This window comes from Chelonoidis abingdonii, chromosome 9 (genome assembly GCF_003597395.2).
Source record: "Chelonoidis abingdonii isolate Lonesome George chromosome 9, CheloAbing_2.0, whole genome shotgun sequence".
Taxonomy (NCBI): Eukaryota; Metazoa; Chordata; order Testudines; family Testudinidae; genus Chelonoidis; species Chelonoidis abingdonii.
The window spans coordinates 48,049,804-48,067,633 of NC_133777.1; the positions used below are offsets into that span (position 1 = coordinate 48,049,804).

At 47.4% G+C, this 17,830-nt stretch overlaps 1 protein-coding gene across 1 annotated transcript in view; it reads right to left on the reverse strand.

Annotated features, from left to right (window-relative positions):
- Positions 1–538: 538 nt before the first annotated feature.
- Positions 539–17,830, reverse strand: part of CSPG4 (chondroitin sulfate proteoglycan 4) — a 31,148-nt gene continuing 13,856 nt past the window's right edge. Inside the window, exons 5-9 of the mRNA XM_032799837.2 lie at positions 10,724–10,922; positions 9,601–9,735; positions 8,171–8,337; positions 3,804–3,987; positions 539–2,730 (exon numbers count right to left, since the gene is read on the reverse strand). Coding sequence (XP_032655728.2) covers positions 776–2,730; positions 3,804–3,987; positions 8,171–8,337; positions 9,601–9,735; positions 10,724–10,922 — 2,640 coding nt within the window. The 3' untranslated portion in view covers positions 539–775. The remainder of the gene's footprint in view (positions 2,731–3,803; positions 3,988–8,170; positions 8,338–9,600; positions 9,736–10,723; positions 10,923–17,830) is intronic.

Sequence of the window (17,830 nt, forward strand, 5' to 3'; positions counted from 1 at the left end):
TGCAACACATGACAAATATTCAGAGAAAAAGAGATTGCTTTTCCGAATGGGTAGGGACAATTTAAATTCCCTTGACTTTGGCAGTAGAGATTTTCTGATCGTAAGGGCCACTGCCTCAGCTCACCTAGCCCTGTGGAATTTGGAGGGCTCTGTGACCACCCTGATTGAATGCAAAGTGCTCTTAATCTTGCCTTGTGTGCCAGAGCTTCAAAAACACCCTGATGGAAAGCTCACCTCCCACCAGCCTCACTGAACTGGTTACGTGCAGACACTCCTGTGCTTGGGCTGAGTGAGATGGGCCAGCCGGGACCTACTGTCCTATGATTTATTGGGATCTGTAACTCTTTCCCAGTGCAGAGGAGCTATTGAGGTGGCCAAATATCTGCCTGGAAAGGATTCACTGGGAGCACACTTGTATTCCCACAACCTTCCCCTGCCCCCCGTCCCATTACACTGCACAGTTAATTCACCCACAGGAGTTATCTGGCTTTCAGACGTCCTTTCCCTCCCCCCTCCCATCCCACCCAAACAACTGGGAGACATGGGATGTCAGGATATTTATTCCCTTCAGAGAGATTCCCTGCTGTCATACCAGTGAGACTCTGGAACCATCTGGGGGACCCTGCATCCCCAAGAGTCCTCTTGTGTAAATGGGATTGCCTCCTGCTTGTCAGGGAGGAGGAGAAGGAAGAGGCAGGATGACTCTGTAACAATCCAGGAGGCCAAGGAGCTCTGCTTGGAGACAGTCTTGCCTTTTAGCCTCTCGGCCCAGCGTTCAGACCCAGTACTGGTTATTTTTTAAAGCAGGGTTGGATGTCCTGCAGTACTGAAGTAGCTCGGGTTCCTGCTGCCCTCTTGGCCCTTTGCCCGTGGGCCCCGATTCTTTGGCCTCCAGAGGGTTCACAGTCGTTAAAGGAATGGCTTGGTTTGGGTCAGTCTTGCGGAAGGTTTCCTGGTCGACCACTGCCCCATTCTTGGGTTTGGAAGTTGTCCCCTGGACGTTGTGCTTCCCGGTCTTGTTGCGTTTGTGGAGATAAAAGATCAGGGGAAGGATTAATGCCAGGAGCAGGAGGATCAGGCAGATTGGGATGATCACGCTGAACATGTTGGCTTCAATGAAGCTGAGGAATGTGCCCCCCTCCAAGGGAGAGGGGCTTGTGGTGGCTTCGTGGCCCCCCGTGGCTGTTGGAAGCATGTCGTGCTTGCTAGTGTTGTGGCTCAGATGGTCAGAGCCCTGGGGCTGAGTGGCCACTGTTTCTGAGGAGGGGCTCACCTCTTGGGGCGTTTGCCTGTCATTCGTCTCTGGGAGGTGGGGGGCTCTGAGCAGCGGGGTTCCATACGGCATGGATGAGTTGTACGGCTCTGTGCTATACCCCAGAAATTCCAGGGCGGGTGGCACCCCATCAGCTGCAAGCTCGAACAGAAAGCTGTCATTCAACAAGTGATGGCCAGCATCTTCCATTTCCAGAACTTGCAGCCCGACCAGCCCTTGCTCGAGGTCCTGTTGGGTGAAGGTATCAATGGACGCATGCTGACTCTCTTTGTCTCCTGAGACTCTCACAAAATGGCTGCTCTGGGGGGCTCTGAGGATTGTAAAAGCTGGGATGCTGTTTGTCTTGTTGGCCAGCTCACTGGCATCAAGGACCCTGGTGTTCAGAAGGGTGGTGGTTCCCCTCGGCCACCGAATCTCCTGCCATGTCCTGACCAAGGCCTTGACTGTCACATTCACTACCCCCGATGTGTTTACTCCTTTGGACATTGAGAGGAACTGGAATTCATCTTTGGCGGAAGTGAAATCTGTGAAAGTAAAAGTCACCTCACCATTGTCCACTTGCTTCTGGGAAAAGCTTCTCGCTGGGCTTTGATTGACCCTCAGCTGGCCAAATTTTGGATCCCTGGTGATTGTGTAATGGACCTCTTGTTCCCCTGGGTGTGATGCCCCCAGGAGGTGTTCTCGGGACAGCGATGCAATGTTTAGGCCCTGGGGTATTTCCAGGGGTATCTGGCTCATCACTGTGGTTACTTCAGGCAGAACCTCAATCTCTAGAGAAGTGAAGATGGATGGATTATGCCCATCAGAAATGCTGAACTCTAAGGACCCAGGAGAACCACTCCCATTGGTGATGAACATTAGGTGCCCGGCATTGATGTCTGCTTGGGTGAACTGATTGATAGGCACCTGTTTGTTGTGTGTGTTGGCCAGGAAGCCATTGGATGGCCCCTTGAGGATTCTGTATTCAATCTCTTCAGGGGAACTGTCAGGATCTACTACATCCAAGTGATCCTGAGAGAGCACTGCCGAGGAGCCTTGGCGAACCTGCAGAGCATGGCCATGCTTTGTGAGGCGAGGTGGTTTCTCACTGATCTCACTCACTGTTATGTTGAATGCTTCAGAAATGACCAAGCCCCCTCCTTCCTGTGGAGGCCGAGTAGACTCCATAGCCCTAGATCGCAGCCAAGCCTTAAATCTGAAATTATCTTCCTGGGTCCCAGACCCATGGTGAGCGTATTGCAGGTTACCCATGACCACATCAGACTGCAGGAAGTAGGGATGCTCTTTGCTGATGGATACGTCTGCAACAGAAAGGTGCCCATGGGTGGGCAACTCCGTAACTAGGAACACTACATCATAGGATGCCCGCTTGGACTCCGGAACTTTGGTCAACAGGTTGGAAGCATCCAGCACTGAGGTGTCAATTTGTGCTCTTTGAGCTTCCAGGATCCTGAGGCCTGGAAGAAGAGAGAACACAGTCCTATGACTTTCTTGATGACAACAGCTCTCAGCCCGGAAGAACCAGAAAGGGTGAAGTGGTGGTGTGAGGGAGGAAGGGCTGGGAGAGAGAGATGGTGGAGCTAACTTAGAGCGTGCTATGGAGGAAAGAGGAGGAGAGCTCAAGGAAGAGAGGTACAAAGGAAATCTGGAGGCAGGGGAAGGAGAACAAATGCAATGTATCACAATAGTTCTGTTGGAGAACAGGAGGAAAGGAAAGGAATTGAGGAAGGTTGAGAGGTACAGAAGGAAGAGGGAAGCCACAGCAAAGGAAGGACTGAGAGAAGAGAAGTACATCTCTACCCCAATAGAATGTGACCTGATATAACATGAATTTGGATATAATGTGGTAAAGCAGCGGGGAGCCCCGGGCCCTTTAAAGAGCCACCTGAGCCCCGCTGCTTTACCACGTTATACCCAAATTTGTGTGGAGCCCCGGGCCCTTTAAATCACTGCCTGAGCCTGGCTGCCGGAGCCAGCCAGGCTCAGGCGGTGATTTAAAAGGCCAGAGGCTCTGGTCACGTGGGGAGCCCCAGGCCCTTTACATCCCCACCCAAGCCCTGCAGCCAGAGCTCCGGTTGTGATTTAAAGGGCCCAGGGCTCCCTGCAGTGGCTGGAGCACTGGGTCCTTTAAATCACCGCCAGGGAAGCCGGTCCAGTCTGGCACGCTGTACTGGATCAAACCCAATATAACACGGTCTCACCTATAAGGCGGTGAGATTTTTTGGCTCCTGAAGACCGCGTTATATTGGGGTAGAGGTGTATGAGAGTCCTTGCTGCAGAAGGGCCCTGATTCAGGAAAGCATTTAAGCACTTGTTTAGTTCCCATTGTGCTGAAGTGCTGTCCGGCATGGGGTTGCTTTCCTGAACTGGGATCTCAGTGTGGAGATTCAGAATGGCTGTTCCTACAGCTCTGTGTCCCTTGCTTCCTGGATGACATTGTCTGCACCCTCCCTCCCCTTAGCCACAGCCTCTCTCGTCTGTTCATGGAGCCAGCACAGCTTTGTTCCCAACAGCCCCATGGCTCTTTTACCTTGGTTTCTCCACAGCTTCGTTGAGGGTTGTGAACAGCTTGCCTCGAACGAGACCAGCACTCCAAGGACGTATGAATCGGTTACTGTGGGCGGGAAGGAGACTCGGAAGTGAAAAGCATCCTGGGTAAACCAGAATGGCTGCTGAGGCATGTCATGCTGGTAAAAAATTATTCCACTATCCACCTGGTTTGAAACAAAAAGCAAACACCTTTTTAATCACAGAGAAATAAAACAAGAAATAATACCCAATACTGTTTCCTGGACAGGATCCTGCAGCCAGCCAGCATGCAGAACTGCCACTGAATTCAGCAAGAGATCTGCCCATCTGTTTTATTTATAGATCGCCAATCGCTGTGGTATCATTATCAGTGTTGTACAGGTGGGGAAACTGAGCACAGCGACTGCTCTGAGTCATATGGTGAGTTGATGAGAGAGAAGGGAGTAGGACCCAGAATTCCTCACTCCTAACTCTCTGCTCTAACCACGGGGTCATGCTGCTTCCGAGTGCCCCTCTTGGTGCCGAACACAGAAGAATGGGAGAATCAAGCCCTCTGTTATGCTGAAAGGTGCTAGTGGCTGCCACTGGGCAGGTGTTTCAGATCCTAAAGCCAATGGGGTGCCAAGCACCCTTTTCAGGCCTAAACGAGGGAGCAATAAAAGCCTTTATATTTAATAAAAACAGCTACAGATGATGGTGTGGGGGACGACTGTCCAAGGCAGTGGCCTCATGGCAGGTCAGAGTTAAGCCGTGAGCACTGAAGGCTTTCCCTGGTGCAAGTGCAGGAGTTAAGCTATTGGTTGCAAGCAGTGTGTGCTGGAGGCAGAAAGCCAGGAGAATGAGCTGTGTGTGTGATCTGCAAAGTAATAGAGCTTCTTGGGCACAGAGCTTGCCAGAAGAGCACACGTGGGGATTTCTGAGCCAGGAAACTGCCTACTTTGTTTCCTTATGCTCAGGGGAAAAGGTCTGTGTGTACATAATAAATACACAAGATTATATCTAGAATATAACTGACTTGTATCGCTGATTTCTTGTCCTAATGGAAACAACACTGCAAGACCCCGAATTTTGGCTACCCGTTCAAGCCACAGGGTCAACACTTCTGTTTGCATGATGGGCACAAGCAGTACTGAAGGGGCCCTCAGTCTGCATTGGGCTGAGAATGGAGGGATGTGGGCAGGAGCAGAGCAGAAGGGCAAAGGATTGGAGCCAACACTGAGATAGGAGTAGCTTAAAACAATGAGTAATAGTGGTTCTGAGCATTGGTCTAGCATTGGTAAGATGCTGGCCTGGGTAATAGGGTTCTATTCCTGATTCTGCCACACACGTGCTGGGTGATCTTGGGCATGTCACCAGCTTGTCTGTCTTGTTTATTTAGATTGTAAGTGCTTTAGGGCTGGGAGTGTCTCTCACAATGTCTGTATAACGCCTAATGTAATGAGACCGGGATCTCAGGTGTATGTGTAAAAATGATGTTGTCAGGAGATGGTGAAAGATAAGACTGATTCTTCTCCCAGTTCTTTACTTGCTGGGAGGGATATGGGAAGCACAGACCTGGAGAGATGTTCATTCTGAAGTGGGCTGAGAATAGCTCATGTGGGAAGATATGGGAAACACTCATAGTTTTACTAGCCAAAGAAACTGTGACTTGAAAGCTGTAGCTGTTTAAAGCAGGGTTAAATTAGAGTGAGAAGCCTCCCTTAAATGCAGTTCTCCAGAACTAGGCAGGCAGAATTGTACATGCAAAAATATATGCCTAGTTTGTATGTGCAGTCACACAGATTTTTTGCCTAATCAGCTAATTGTGGGTACAAATGGTCAATTACACAATCCTGATTTGCATGTGCAGCCACGATCAATGTGTGCACAATTCAGATGTGCAATTGTACTTCTGTGTGTGCCTGGCTACGTGTGCCTTATTTGGCTAGCAGGCCTTTCCTGGCTTGCACTGTAAAAATTATTAAAGTACCCTCTGCCCTCTCTTTAATCTAGATGTCTCCAAGTTTGCACCTCCCTCACTCTGTTGAAGGCAGTAGTAGATTTCTGGAGGGGGAGAGACCCTTAATTTGAAACCCCATCAGAGGTGACCCAGTTTGAACAGTCCATCCACCTGTTCACATGTTGCTGGAGACACTGGGGCCATCATCTGCTACAGACTTTCTGGAGTGTGATGTCAAGGGAGCTGTGGCAACTGCATGCGTTGCTGTGGTAACCCGGTGAATATTTCATTGACTGGCGATGGCAGAAGAGTTCAGCGCCTATCTGATGGGATAGTGTTTACAGCCCTGCTGCTTGCTGGGACTGTCCGGGGGCGGGAGGGGGGAATTAAAAAGAGGATGAGAAACAAAAAACAAAATGTGGTTTGAGTTCTGTGCTGGGGATCTCAGGAGAAGTCTGAATCAGAGCAGTGCTGGGTGAGAGGAGCAGTATTCTCCTGCGTATTTGCTCTTTCTTCTGTTGTGACAGATGTGGTTGGGTGCTGAGCCCTCAGAGAACAGAACAGAATAGTAGTAATGCTCTGTGCTTATATATCTCCTTTCATCCAAGAATCTCAAAGCACATTACAAGGTGCGTGAGTATCACTGTCCCAATATTACCAAAGGGCACAGAGGGGTGAAGTGACCTGCCCAACAACTCAATGCCATTGCTGAGAACAGATCCCAACTTCCTGCTTTAATCACTAGACCATGCTGTCTCAGTGGGCAAACTGAAATCAAATCCTGGCTACCAAAGTTTAGAAGCTACCCAGGAATGCTGCATCCTTCATGGAAATTTCCTAGAGAGAACAATCAGGCCACATTTCGATAGAATGTCCAGGCCAGCTTTTTGAATTTCTGTAGTGGGGGTAAAATTCTCTGTTACATTCAAAAGGGTTTGAGAGTCATTTCTGTAGAATCCTATTAGTGCATTTACTATAGCATTTTGTAAGACTTTTCCGTAAGAGAAGGGTGTGTGTGTTGAGTTAGAATGGCAATGGTAGAAAAAGAGAGAGAAAAGAAGGAAAGGAAAGGCAGAATGAGAAAGATGAGAGAGGACGTGAAAGAGACGAACAGCCTGCAAACTGCAATGTAATCTATAATCTGAGAAATATACCAGATCCCATCTGTCCCTCCATGGAAGGAAAGGCAGCAGGTGAGTGTGCTCAGTCTAAGCATGCCTGATCTTACAGCCTGCTCTGCAAAATAATTTAGTAGCACACAGGGAATGCTGCTGCCAGGAGGAGTGGGGAGAGCCAAATTCTGAATTGGTTGCTTGCTATTAAACACAGGGTTCCAGAATTCCAAGATTCCCATGGCAGCCCTGAGGGGGTTTCAGGCCCCAGGTTATAGTCAAAGCTGCCGGGACCAAGATTTGTGCTGAAATGGGAGCAGTGTGGCACCCAGTGGAGAGAGAGGATGACGTCTTTTTTTGGTTTGTGATTTGGGAGGAAGGCCTCACTTTTGGCAAAGGAAGGGCTAGATGCTCAGCTGGTGCTGTTCCATTGACCTTGATGGCGCTGTGCTGCTCTACCGCTGCCATGGATCTTGCCCTCATGTTTCATCGAGGAATGAGCAGTGAATTCAGAGCTGCTGCAACATGCCAGTTTGACAAGGCTGGAGACACATGTCCTCTGTCTACCTTCAAACACAGGGGCAGGCTTCCAGAACAGAGCCCGATAATCCCCTTTAACACCAGATTTTAGGACCTTCTGTAGGGCAGGAAAAGCCGGTTAGTCTCAATGGCCTCTTCTCTGAGGCCGCCAGCAAGGACATTGGTTGCGTTGATACTTCTCCCATGCACTGGGAAGTGGTCTGAGACCACTGACTCCCATCGCAGAGACCATCAAACACCACAAGTCACATGCCACAGTGTTTGGTCATTATCAGCTCCGGCTGTATTTGCCCTGGTGACAAGGAGGTAAATGGCTCTGCTGCCTTGAGCCATCCGGTCTCCTTGCATGTATTTCAGCTGTGACTAAAGAAGACTGCATTATGCCGTAGAATCTAGTTGTGTTAGTCAGGCTGGGAGCTGGAGGGTTTGTGAGAACTATAGGGTTTGCGCAGCTGCAGCACAGTGGCATAGCTAGGAAGGGAAATTTGGGTGGGCTGCAATTTATGCTGGACAGGCAGTGAGCAAGGTCTGCCATCGGAGCAAATCACTGATAGTGCACATGAAGAACTTTACTAACACTTGGCATTCAGCCATGCTCAGATCTGGGGGGCCTGGCTGCTAATAGGGTGGACCACACCCCACCCCGGCCCACACATGGCAACGCCTCTGGTGCAACAGCCTCAATAATGAATCAAGGCACCTGAATCTTGTCTCTTCCCTAACATTAGACATGACATAACATGAGGGACATGACAATGGGGAGGTAGGAGCACTTACCTCAGCCTGGGTGAAGTTCTCCAGTGGCCCACTGGCACTGCCCAGATGGTATTTCACCAGCCTGCCCAGTTGTGGGGGCTCCTCTATGCTGTAAAATAAGGGACGGGAATCTGCTTTGCTGTTGGTTACTGCTTTCAAATTCTGGCTTGTGATTGGCTGAAGGGTTCCTTTAAAACAAATAGTATACAGTGCATTTATTCACAGCAGCCAATCAGTGCTCCCTCCTTCCCCCCTTTATAGAAAGATGTATCTTATAGGCTAAGATGTCTTTAACTGCATGGGTACCTGGCATAACCATACAGATCAGAGTGCATTAGCTTCTTTACCATCCCTTTCATTCATATCTTTACACCTGTAGATTCAAGTCCCATTCCAGAATTTGGGCTAATCCCCTGGACAGAAAAAGGGTAAGTGGGGCATTGATATGCATCCGTTGTGTATCATCAGATACTTGTCCCTGCATCAGTGATGTCAGTGGGAGTTTTGCAGTGGATTTCAGTGCTAGATGTAAATATTTATACACACAGATATATTTTAAGCTAACCAACCACAGCCTTTAAGGGCTGGCTTTGCTGCCCATTTACGTGCACACAAAATGTCTGCATGATTTGCCTCCACACCTGCCATAATTCCAAGCATGGACTGGGTATTTACGTGAGTAAATGATCATAAGTGCCCCATCTGCACAAAGAATGATCCCGATTTGTGCAGGCCATGCAATCTGGGTAACTGTGCATGTAAATGGGGAGCTTGGGCTATGCTGCTGCCTGTGCATTTTTCTGAAAATCTGAGTCTAAGAGGCTACTGAGTCCTTATGTCTCAGTGGGCAACAGAGATGCCTCTTATCATGTCTCCCTCTCTCTGTGCAGCTAGGCTGGAAAGTGTCACTTGAGTGTTAGGTAAATGCCACACAATAGGAGGTGAAATGCCATCTGTGCTCTCAGAAAGGGAGTGGAGTCACAAATCAGGCCAAGCTCTTTCTCGTGCCAGATCACCCACCCCATTGCCTCCCACTGCAGCATGCTTAATTGTACACATGGATGAACAGTAGCACACTGGATCCTCTGGGGGGAGGACTGCTGGCAGTACTGGCATAGTAGGAGCCAGTCAGGACAAAGGCCCAACACATAGATTTCAAAGTATCTACCTTTTCCTGCATTGTCTTTCATTCTGACTCCATCAGTGCCCATATGTTACCATCAGCCCTCCCGCCTTTCAGCCTGACACACCTTACTCCCACTCGTGTTTCTTTCAACACAGTCTTCCACTGATTTTTCTTCTCTCCTTCCATAAACCAACCTAGCCCAATATCCACTGGAGCTGTTGGATGCTGCTGATTCTCTGACTTCTCAAGGCTCTTGCTGGCCCGGCTCCCCTCCTTTCAGCAGCCCTGACTGGGGTCACCCCTCTTTCCTCTGTGGGTGACTCACCTGGACACAGAGTGAGATCCTGTTTGTTTTCCAAGGTGATGACCAGCTTCTTCTGGGCGCTCACAGTGAAGAAATGCCTGGGGGAGATGTTCTCGCCATCAGATAGATTGAAGGAGAAGCCACCATCAAGGGGTCCTGCAGAAAGCATGTTAGTGGGACAGGGATCAGTCAGTGGGATCCAGTGGCATGACAGTGACAACTCTTACCCCCATAGGAGGAAGGCAGAAGGTGAGAGATGCTGGTGGAACAGCGTAGCAAAGCTTGTGAAGGAATGAACATAGAGACTAAATTCCTCGCTAGCCAATGTTGGGGTGCACTAGTGACTTGGGAAGCCTTGTTCAGGGCTAAATGAGCAGGAAAACTGAATCCCCCCAGCTCAGCACTGGGCTGGGATCCACTGGTGACTTGTGTGCTTGTGTATTGCGTGTGCGTGTGTGTGTGGAGGGGAACTAGCCCAGCTCAGGAATGAGTAAGCATGGAAGCTGAATTGCCTCAGCTCACACCAAGTCAGGTCTGAGGGCTGGGCTCCATTGTAGAGTCCCCTTGTGTCACTAGGCTGTCCGTGCTTGGTGTCCTTCCTGGTGGTCATCAGAATAAAACAAGAGGACAGCCAAGAAGTGAGGGGTTCAGGAATCAAGTGGGGAGGTGGCTCCCCCAGCAGCGTCTTTTATGAAGTGACAGGAAGACTGAGCCCTTGCCATAAGTGCCATGCTGTCAGACACAATGCCTGAGCTCAGAACATCATAACACAGGTTAATTGTAGGGGAGGGCCGGGTGTTGGGTGAGTTACACATCAGGGGAAAGCCAACTTTGAGTTGAATGAACTTGCAGGGTTGGTGTAAACTGAAGCTGAGGGGATTACTCTGCGTTTACAATGGGGCTAGTGAGAGCAGGATCTGCCTGGGAGACTGCAGTCTGTTCTTGTCCCAGGACAGGGGGTTATTTCCAGCTGTGGGCTGTACACTAGTGTTTATGGGCTGGGCAGTGCCGTGTTGGGGTATTTGACTGCCCAGAGTTAGTTTTCCTAAACACACAGCTCTCCCCACATTGATCCACAACAGGCCCCTCAGCACCCTGACCAGGAGGCCCAGGAATGTCCTGCTTCCACCTGTCTGTTACCTACCTTCATGCACAAACTGAACAAGCCCACTATTTATCTGAGCCTGAGTGAACTGGAGGATCCCGTTGCTAGGAGATGACTTCAGCACAACCATCCCATTGGCCGGGGGCCTGATGGAATAAACCACTTCCTCTGGAAGGGAGTCCTCATCCTCACTTCTCAGGATATCGGGAGTGATATCTGCGGTGGTACCTTCCTGCATCTGGGAGAAAATGCTGAGCAATCAGCCAAGCGTGAACTTGACACAGTTTTCCAAAGGGGTGGAGAGATTCCTTTGGAGAGCTAATTTCATAGCCAGCTGGGGGCCCAAACCAATCTTTCCCCCACCCCTTCACACAGAGCCTCACTGACAGCAGCTGGACTAGTCACATGAGTGTACACAGAGGGGAGAATATGCAGATAATCTGGTGCTTTCACAGGCACCATGCCACCCTGTGACTGGAGCCCAGCTGTTTGGAACTGATGTTTCACAGCACAAGATGGGAAGCCAGGTGCTCACAGCCATAAAGCCAATTGTATTACCAGGGCAGCATCGTTTCTTGGTTAGAACAGACAAGTGGAGGACATGAATCTGGGGTTCTCTGCCACTAACTCACTGTGTTTCCTTGGTCAAATCACATCACCTCTCTGAGCCTCAGTTTCCCCTTCTGTGAAGTGGGGCTAATGATACTCACCTCACAGGGCGCACATGTGGCTTAATAAATCTCCACAGAAGGCTTGGAGGCTGGTGAGTGAGAATTCATTCTCTCCACCAACTTCCTCTGACCACATTTCTAACAGGCTTTGTGTCTTGGAATCTCATGCAGATTTCACCACGGTGCTTTCAACTGGATCACTGGTTTCGAGCTCTCTCCACGTAACCCCACTTGGCCAGTTCTTCTTTCCATATTATTGTCTCATTTTGCTTGTGCTACAGTCTGTAACTGAAAAGCTTCCAATCCTACCATCCCTATCTAACGAGGCCATAAACTGTGCCAGCACACCCTTGTGGAATGAAATGTAAACTAGCTGTGCTTCCTGTAAAGCCATGGCAGCAAGTTGTAACTGTCTGGGAGAAACCTTTCTCAGGGTAATAAGCTATTACTATTATTTAGATTACACTAGCATCCAGAAGCCTCATTTAAGATGAGGGCGCTGTTGTCCTAGGTGCTGTGCAGACAATCTCTGCCCCAAAGAGCTTTCAGTCTATATAGACAAGACAGACAAAGTGTGTGTGTGTGGGGGGGAAGCAGCTTGCCCCAGGTCACACTGCAGGAGGGGCATGAGCAAAAGATCACGCAAAGTGCATGGAATTTGCAAAGCATTTGGAATGTATTTCCTGTTAGACTGATAACTGCTGGGTGTGGCCACTGGTCCCTGGACTCCCATGGGGAGGAGATGCTGCAGGCACCATTTGCCCCTGCTGGGGCAAAGTTACACTGGGGGATGGATTTGGCTGGGAGAATTTCTACTGCCTTAAATAACTGGTACATTAGATTTTACAGCCAGATATTTATTGTCTGCAATGAGCCAAATTCTTTTGGTCTTTAATGGGGTCAAATTCCCATAAAAATCAGTGGGAGCTTGGCTCCCTGGAGGACTGTGGGATTTGAGCCAATGCCACTTTAGAAATGATCCAAAACCAAACCACAGAGACCAGGCTGGAGGTTCTGATTTTGGGTATTGTGGCTCAGCCCCCATGTCTACAAAACAGTTGGAAAATGAGGCCAGGCGGAGAGCGTGGAATTGTTTTCAGCATGATGCTGTGTGGGCTCTGTCATGCTGGGCTGGGCAGGGCTGCTCACAGCAGGAAGTCAGGCCCAGACGCTCTTTGGCCTTTGAGCAGCTCCATGTGTTAGAACAGGGCACACCCAATCCGTGCACACTCCAGCCTCAGCTGGAATGTTAGCTCTCAGCAGACACTACAATAAAATCACCCTTTCAGCTCTGGGTTCCAGGCATTCGATCTCGACTCGGGCAGTTTTATGTGTTCACCAAACCCTTCAGCTGAAAGCTTTCCATCGTCTGATTGGGTGTAGCTGGTTCTCTTCCTATTGCAGTGACAGGATGTTGCCAGTTGCTATGGAGAAAGTTCTAAATGAAGAACATTCTTGGAACCCTCCAATTCTGGAGTAGTGTCTTGGGCACACATCTCTGCCAGTTCCCTGTCCCAGCCTCCTCTTCCAGGGAACAGGACAAGCTAGTCCAAGACATAAAATCAAGCTCCTGAACACCTGTGGTCATTTGGCAAGGGAGCGAGTACCCATTGTGTTCTGCTGACTTACTTGATTCTCCACTCTCTGCTCTAAAATCTTATGCACTGTGGGCTGTAGGCTACATGACACCCCAGAGGTGGCTGCCTTTCACGGATGAAGGGATCCCTGTGATGCCATATATCTGTTGAGAAGCTGCAGCTTCTATTAAATGTGCTATATCTCCCTGCAGCTTGCATGGTGGAGATAAAGGCCCAGATCGTTAAAGGTATTTCAGTGCCCAACTCTCCTAGGCATGGAAACACTTTGAGACTCGGGGCCTGAGAGCCTAATCCTGAAAACTCTCCAAGGGAGTTCTGGATCAGGCCCTAAATGACGGCAATTACTAAAAACTGTACTGTAAAATTGTGGTCACAAAGGGCTAAATCCAGCTCCCCTGGGTGGTTATTATTTGAGGGCATCTCCTAAGCACAGATACACTATAGGACATGAACGGCTTGGTCCCACAAGCCCTCCACCATGAAGCAACCAGTAAAGTCAATGGCAGTTCTATGAGGACTCCCAGGGTTGGGGCCATAGCTCTGGAGTCTTGGGTGGAAGATGCTCTCTAAATACAAGCCAGGATTGCAGGGAAACATGCCTGTTTCAGAGCGTCCCCTTTAGAGTCAAAGCCATCCGAGCAGAAGCTGCTGTTTAATTTGTGTCTGGGATCTAACGGCCCCTGAGGGTGGAAATAAATAGCTGAGGGCTCTGCATACATCTGTGTTGCATTCAAGAGCTTTTGCATTCCCTCTGCCAGGTACTTGTGGCCTAATGAGGAAATAAGGTCTTTTGGAGGATTTTTAATGGCAGGTAAATTTTATAGTGGGTTCAGCATCATCCAGAATTCACACTGGCTGGGGCTAAAATGTGTGGTTCTGAGCATGTGCAGCAGTGGCATATTTCCTAAGCCAATAACTCATAATTTATTTCTGCCCCATTGAAAAGCATTATTCCCCATCACAGACTAATGGAAAGAACTGCAGCTCGGTAGACAATGCTTCCTGAATAGCAGGAACGACTAATGGAATGTCTTGGGCCTTTACTCTTCGGGGTTTGTTACAGACAGCCTGCTCTGCAGTCACTGAAGTGCTTAATTATATTCCACATCCCCTCTGAATTATTAAAGCTTTGCACTTGGTTTCTATTCTTACTTACTCGTCTTATTATATCCGGTCAGACTTTGTGTCGCCTGTATTCTCTGTGAGCACCGGGTGTAGTTTAGAGACCAACTCCAGGAATGCTTTACCCTGACTTGGACTCACTAATGGGAAGGTGTTGCTGTTATGAAGTTTCAGCCCATGTACTAATTCCTTTCTGTGATTTATCAATGAAAACGCTTCTTTCAAAGGGGCTGAACATCTGAATAAACCCCAAACAATCTTTTTGTGTTTGCCTTGTGGCCGGTCAGTTTCACTTGTTTTTCTAGTTAGTTTTCGTTTTTGGGCCACAGGGGCTGCAAGGTTGCAACCACAAGATGGCTTAAACACCAGGGAGCCAAACAGTGCCTGTGGATGAGCTGAGTTCAGAGCAGACAATGAAGTGGAATGACTTTGTGTATCCCCTATGCTGGGGGCTGCTTTGGCCTCTGGAAGAGGTTAGAGCAGTCTGCAGGCTGCCTTGACTTTCATAGGAACAACAGAACGGCCATACCAATGGTCCATCTAGCCCAGTACCCTCTCTTCTGACAGTGGCCAATTCCAGGTGCTTCAGAGGGAATGAACAGAACAGGGCTATTTATCAAGTGTCCATCCCCTGTTGTCCAGTCCCAGCTTCTGGCAGTCAGAGGTTTAGCCAGAGCACGGGGTTGCGTCCCTGACCATCCTGACTAATAGCCATTGATGGACCGATACTCCAGGAATTCTTTTTTGAACCCAGTGATACGTTTGGCTGCACCCTTCGCAACGTCCCCTGGCAATGAGTTCCACAGGTTGTCTGTGCGTTGTGTGAAGAAATACTTCCTTTTGTTTGTTTTAAACCTGCTGCCTATTAATTTAATTGGATGACCCCTAGTTCTTGTGTTATGTGAAAGGGTAAATAACACTTCCTTATTCACTTTCTCAATACCATTCCTGCTTTTCCAGACCTCTTTCATATCCTCCCTTAGTCGTCTCATTTCTAAGCTGAACAATCCCAGTCTTTGTAATCTCTCCTCATATGGAAGCCGTTCCATCCCCTAATAATTTTTGTTGCCCTTCTCTGTACTTTTTCCAATTCTAGTACATCTTTTTTGAGATGGGACAACCAGAACTGCATGCAGTATTCAAGGTGTGGGCAGATCATGGATTTATGTAGTGGCATTATGATATTTTCTCTCTTATCTATCCCTTTCCTAATGGTTCCTAACATTGTTAGCTTTTTTGACTGCTGCTGCACATTGAGCAGAGGTTCTCAGAGAACTATCCACAATGATGCCAAGATCTCTTTCTTGAGTGGTAACAGCTAATTTAGATCCCATCATTTTGTATGTATATTTGGAATTGTGTTTTCCAATGTGCATTACTTTGTATTTATCAACATTGAATTTCATTTGCTGTTTTCTTGTTCTGTGAGATCCTTTTGTAACTCTTTGCAGTCAGCTTTTGGACTTAACTGTCTTGGGTAATTTTGTATTGTCTGCAGAGTTTGCCACCTCACTCTTTACCCTGTTTTCCAGATCATTTATGAATCTGTTGAACAGCACTCGTCCAAGTACAAATTGCTGGGGAACCTCGCTATTTACCTCTCTCCACTGTGAAAACTGACCATTTATTCCTATCCTTTGTTTCCTATCTTTTAACCAGCTACTCATCCATGAGAAGACCTTCCCTGTTATCCTATGACTGCTTACTTTGCTTAAGAGCCTTTGGTGAGGGACCTTGTCAAAGGCTTTCTGAAAGTTCAAGTACACTATATTGACTGAATCACATGCTTGTTGACACTCTCATAGAATTCCGATAGATTAGTGAGGCATGAGTTCTCTTTACAAAACCCATGTTGACTCTTCCCCAACATATTATGTTCATCTAGGTGTCTGATAATTCTGCTTTTTATTATAGTTTCAACTAATTACCAACCTGTAATTGCAACTGGAGCCCCTGGAGCCCTTTAAAAAAAATTGTTGTTATATTAGCTATTCTCCAGTCCTCTGATAGGGAGGCTGATTTGAGTGATAGGTCACATACCACAGTTAGGAGTTCTATAATTGCATATTTGAATTCCTTCAGAACTCTTAGGTGAATACCATCTGGTCCTGGTGACTTATTACTGTTTCATTTATCAATTTGTTCCAAAACCTCCTCTACTAACACCTGAATCTGGGACAATTCCTCAGATCTGTCACCTAAAAAGAATGTCTCAGGTGAGGGAATCTCCCTCACATCTTCTACAATGAAGACTGATGCAAAGAATTCATTTAGCTTCTCCACAACGGCCTTGTCTCCTTTGAGGGCTTCTTTACTACCTTGATTCTCCAGTGGTCCCGCTGATCGTTTGGCCAGCTTCCTGATTCTGATGTACTTCAATTTTTTTTTTGCTGTTAGTTTTTCTGTCTTTTGCTAGTTGCTCTTCAAATTCTTTTTGGGCCTTCCTAATTATACTTTTACTCTTGACTTGCCAGAGTTTATGCTTCTTTCTATTTTCCTCAGGAGAATTTGAGTTATAATTTTTAAAAGATGCCTTTTTGTTGATAACCACCTCTTTTACTCTGTTGTTTAGCCTCGGTGGCATTTTTGTGATCTTCTTACTGTTTTTTTTTAAATTTGTGGTATACATATAATTTGAGTCTGTGTTATGGTGTTTTAAAAACATTTTCATGCAGCTTGCAGGCATTTAAAGTAACACTCTTGTGACTGTTACTTTTAATTTCTATTTAACTAGCTTCCTCTTCTTTGTTTATTTCCCCTTTTGGAAGTTAAATGCTACTGTAGTGGGTTTCTTTGGTATTTTTCCTCCTTCAAGGATGTTAAATTTAATTACATTATTGTTGCTATTACTGAACAGTTCGACTATATTCACCTCTTGGACCGGATCCTGTGCACCAGTTAGGACTAATTTGAGAATTGCCTCTTCCCTGGTGGGTTCCAGGACAAGCAGCTCCAAGAAGCAGTCATTAATGGTATCTAGAAATTTTATCTCTGCATCCCATCCAGAGGTGACATGTACCCAGTCAATACGAGGATAGTCGAAATTCCCCATTATAATTGGGTTTTCTGTTTTTGTAGCCTCTCTAATCTCCCTCAGCATTTCACAGTCACTGTCACCATCCTGGTCAGGTGGTTGGTCATATATTCCTACGCTTATTATTCAAGCATTGAATTTCTATCCATAGAGATTCTATGGTACTGTTTGATTCCTTTAAGATTGTTACTATATTTGACTCTATGCTTTCTTTCACATACAGAGCCACTCCCCCTCTGTGATGCCTATTATATCAATATACTCATTTAAATTCCAGACACTCAAGTTTACCTATCTTTTTATTAAGACTTTCTAGCATTTGTACACAGCACTTATAAAATTCGTCAGTATTTAGTTATGTGCCTTCATATGATGTAACTGAAACTTGCAGTCCTTCCTATCAATGTTAAGTTTTGTACAACCTAAATCCTAGACCTAAATTGACCTGGCTAGGGTCCCTTTAAACAGCAAAGTCATTTGTTTTAACAGCAGAAATAGGCATGCAGCCATCCTTTTTGATGTTTGATTTTTTTTAAAAAATGTCTACCACTTTAAAACACCAGAGCAGATTGATTTGTTGAAGACCCTCTGGAAACAATCCCTCCCTCAGCTGACACAAGCGGGGCTAGTCAGCGAGTTGGCATGAACCCAGAGTCCTTAGGGGAAGGGCGGTTATCCTAATGGAAGTGCTGAAGGGCCCTTGGCTCTGTAGCAAAGCTGG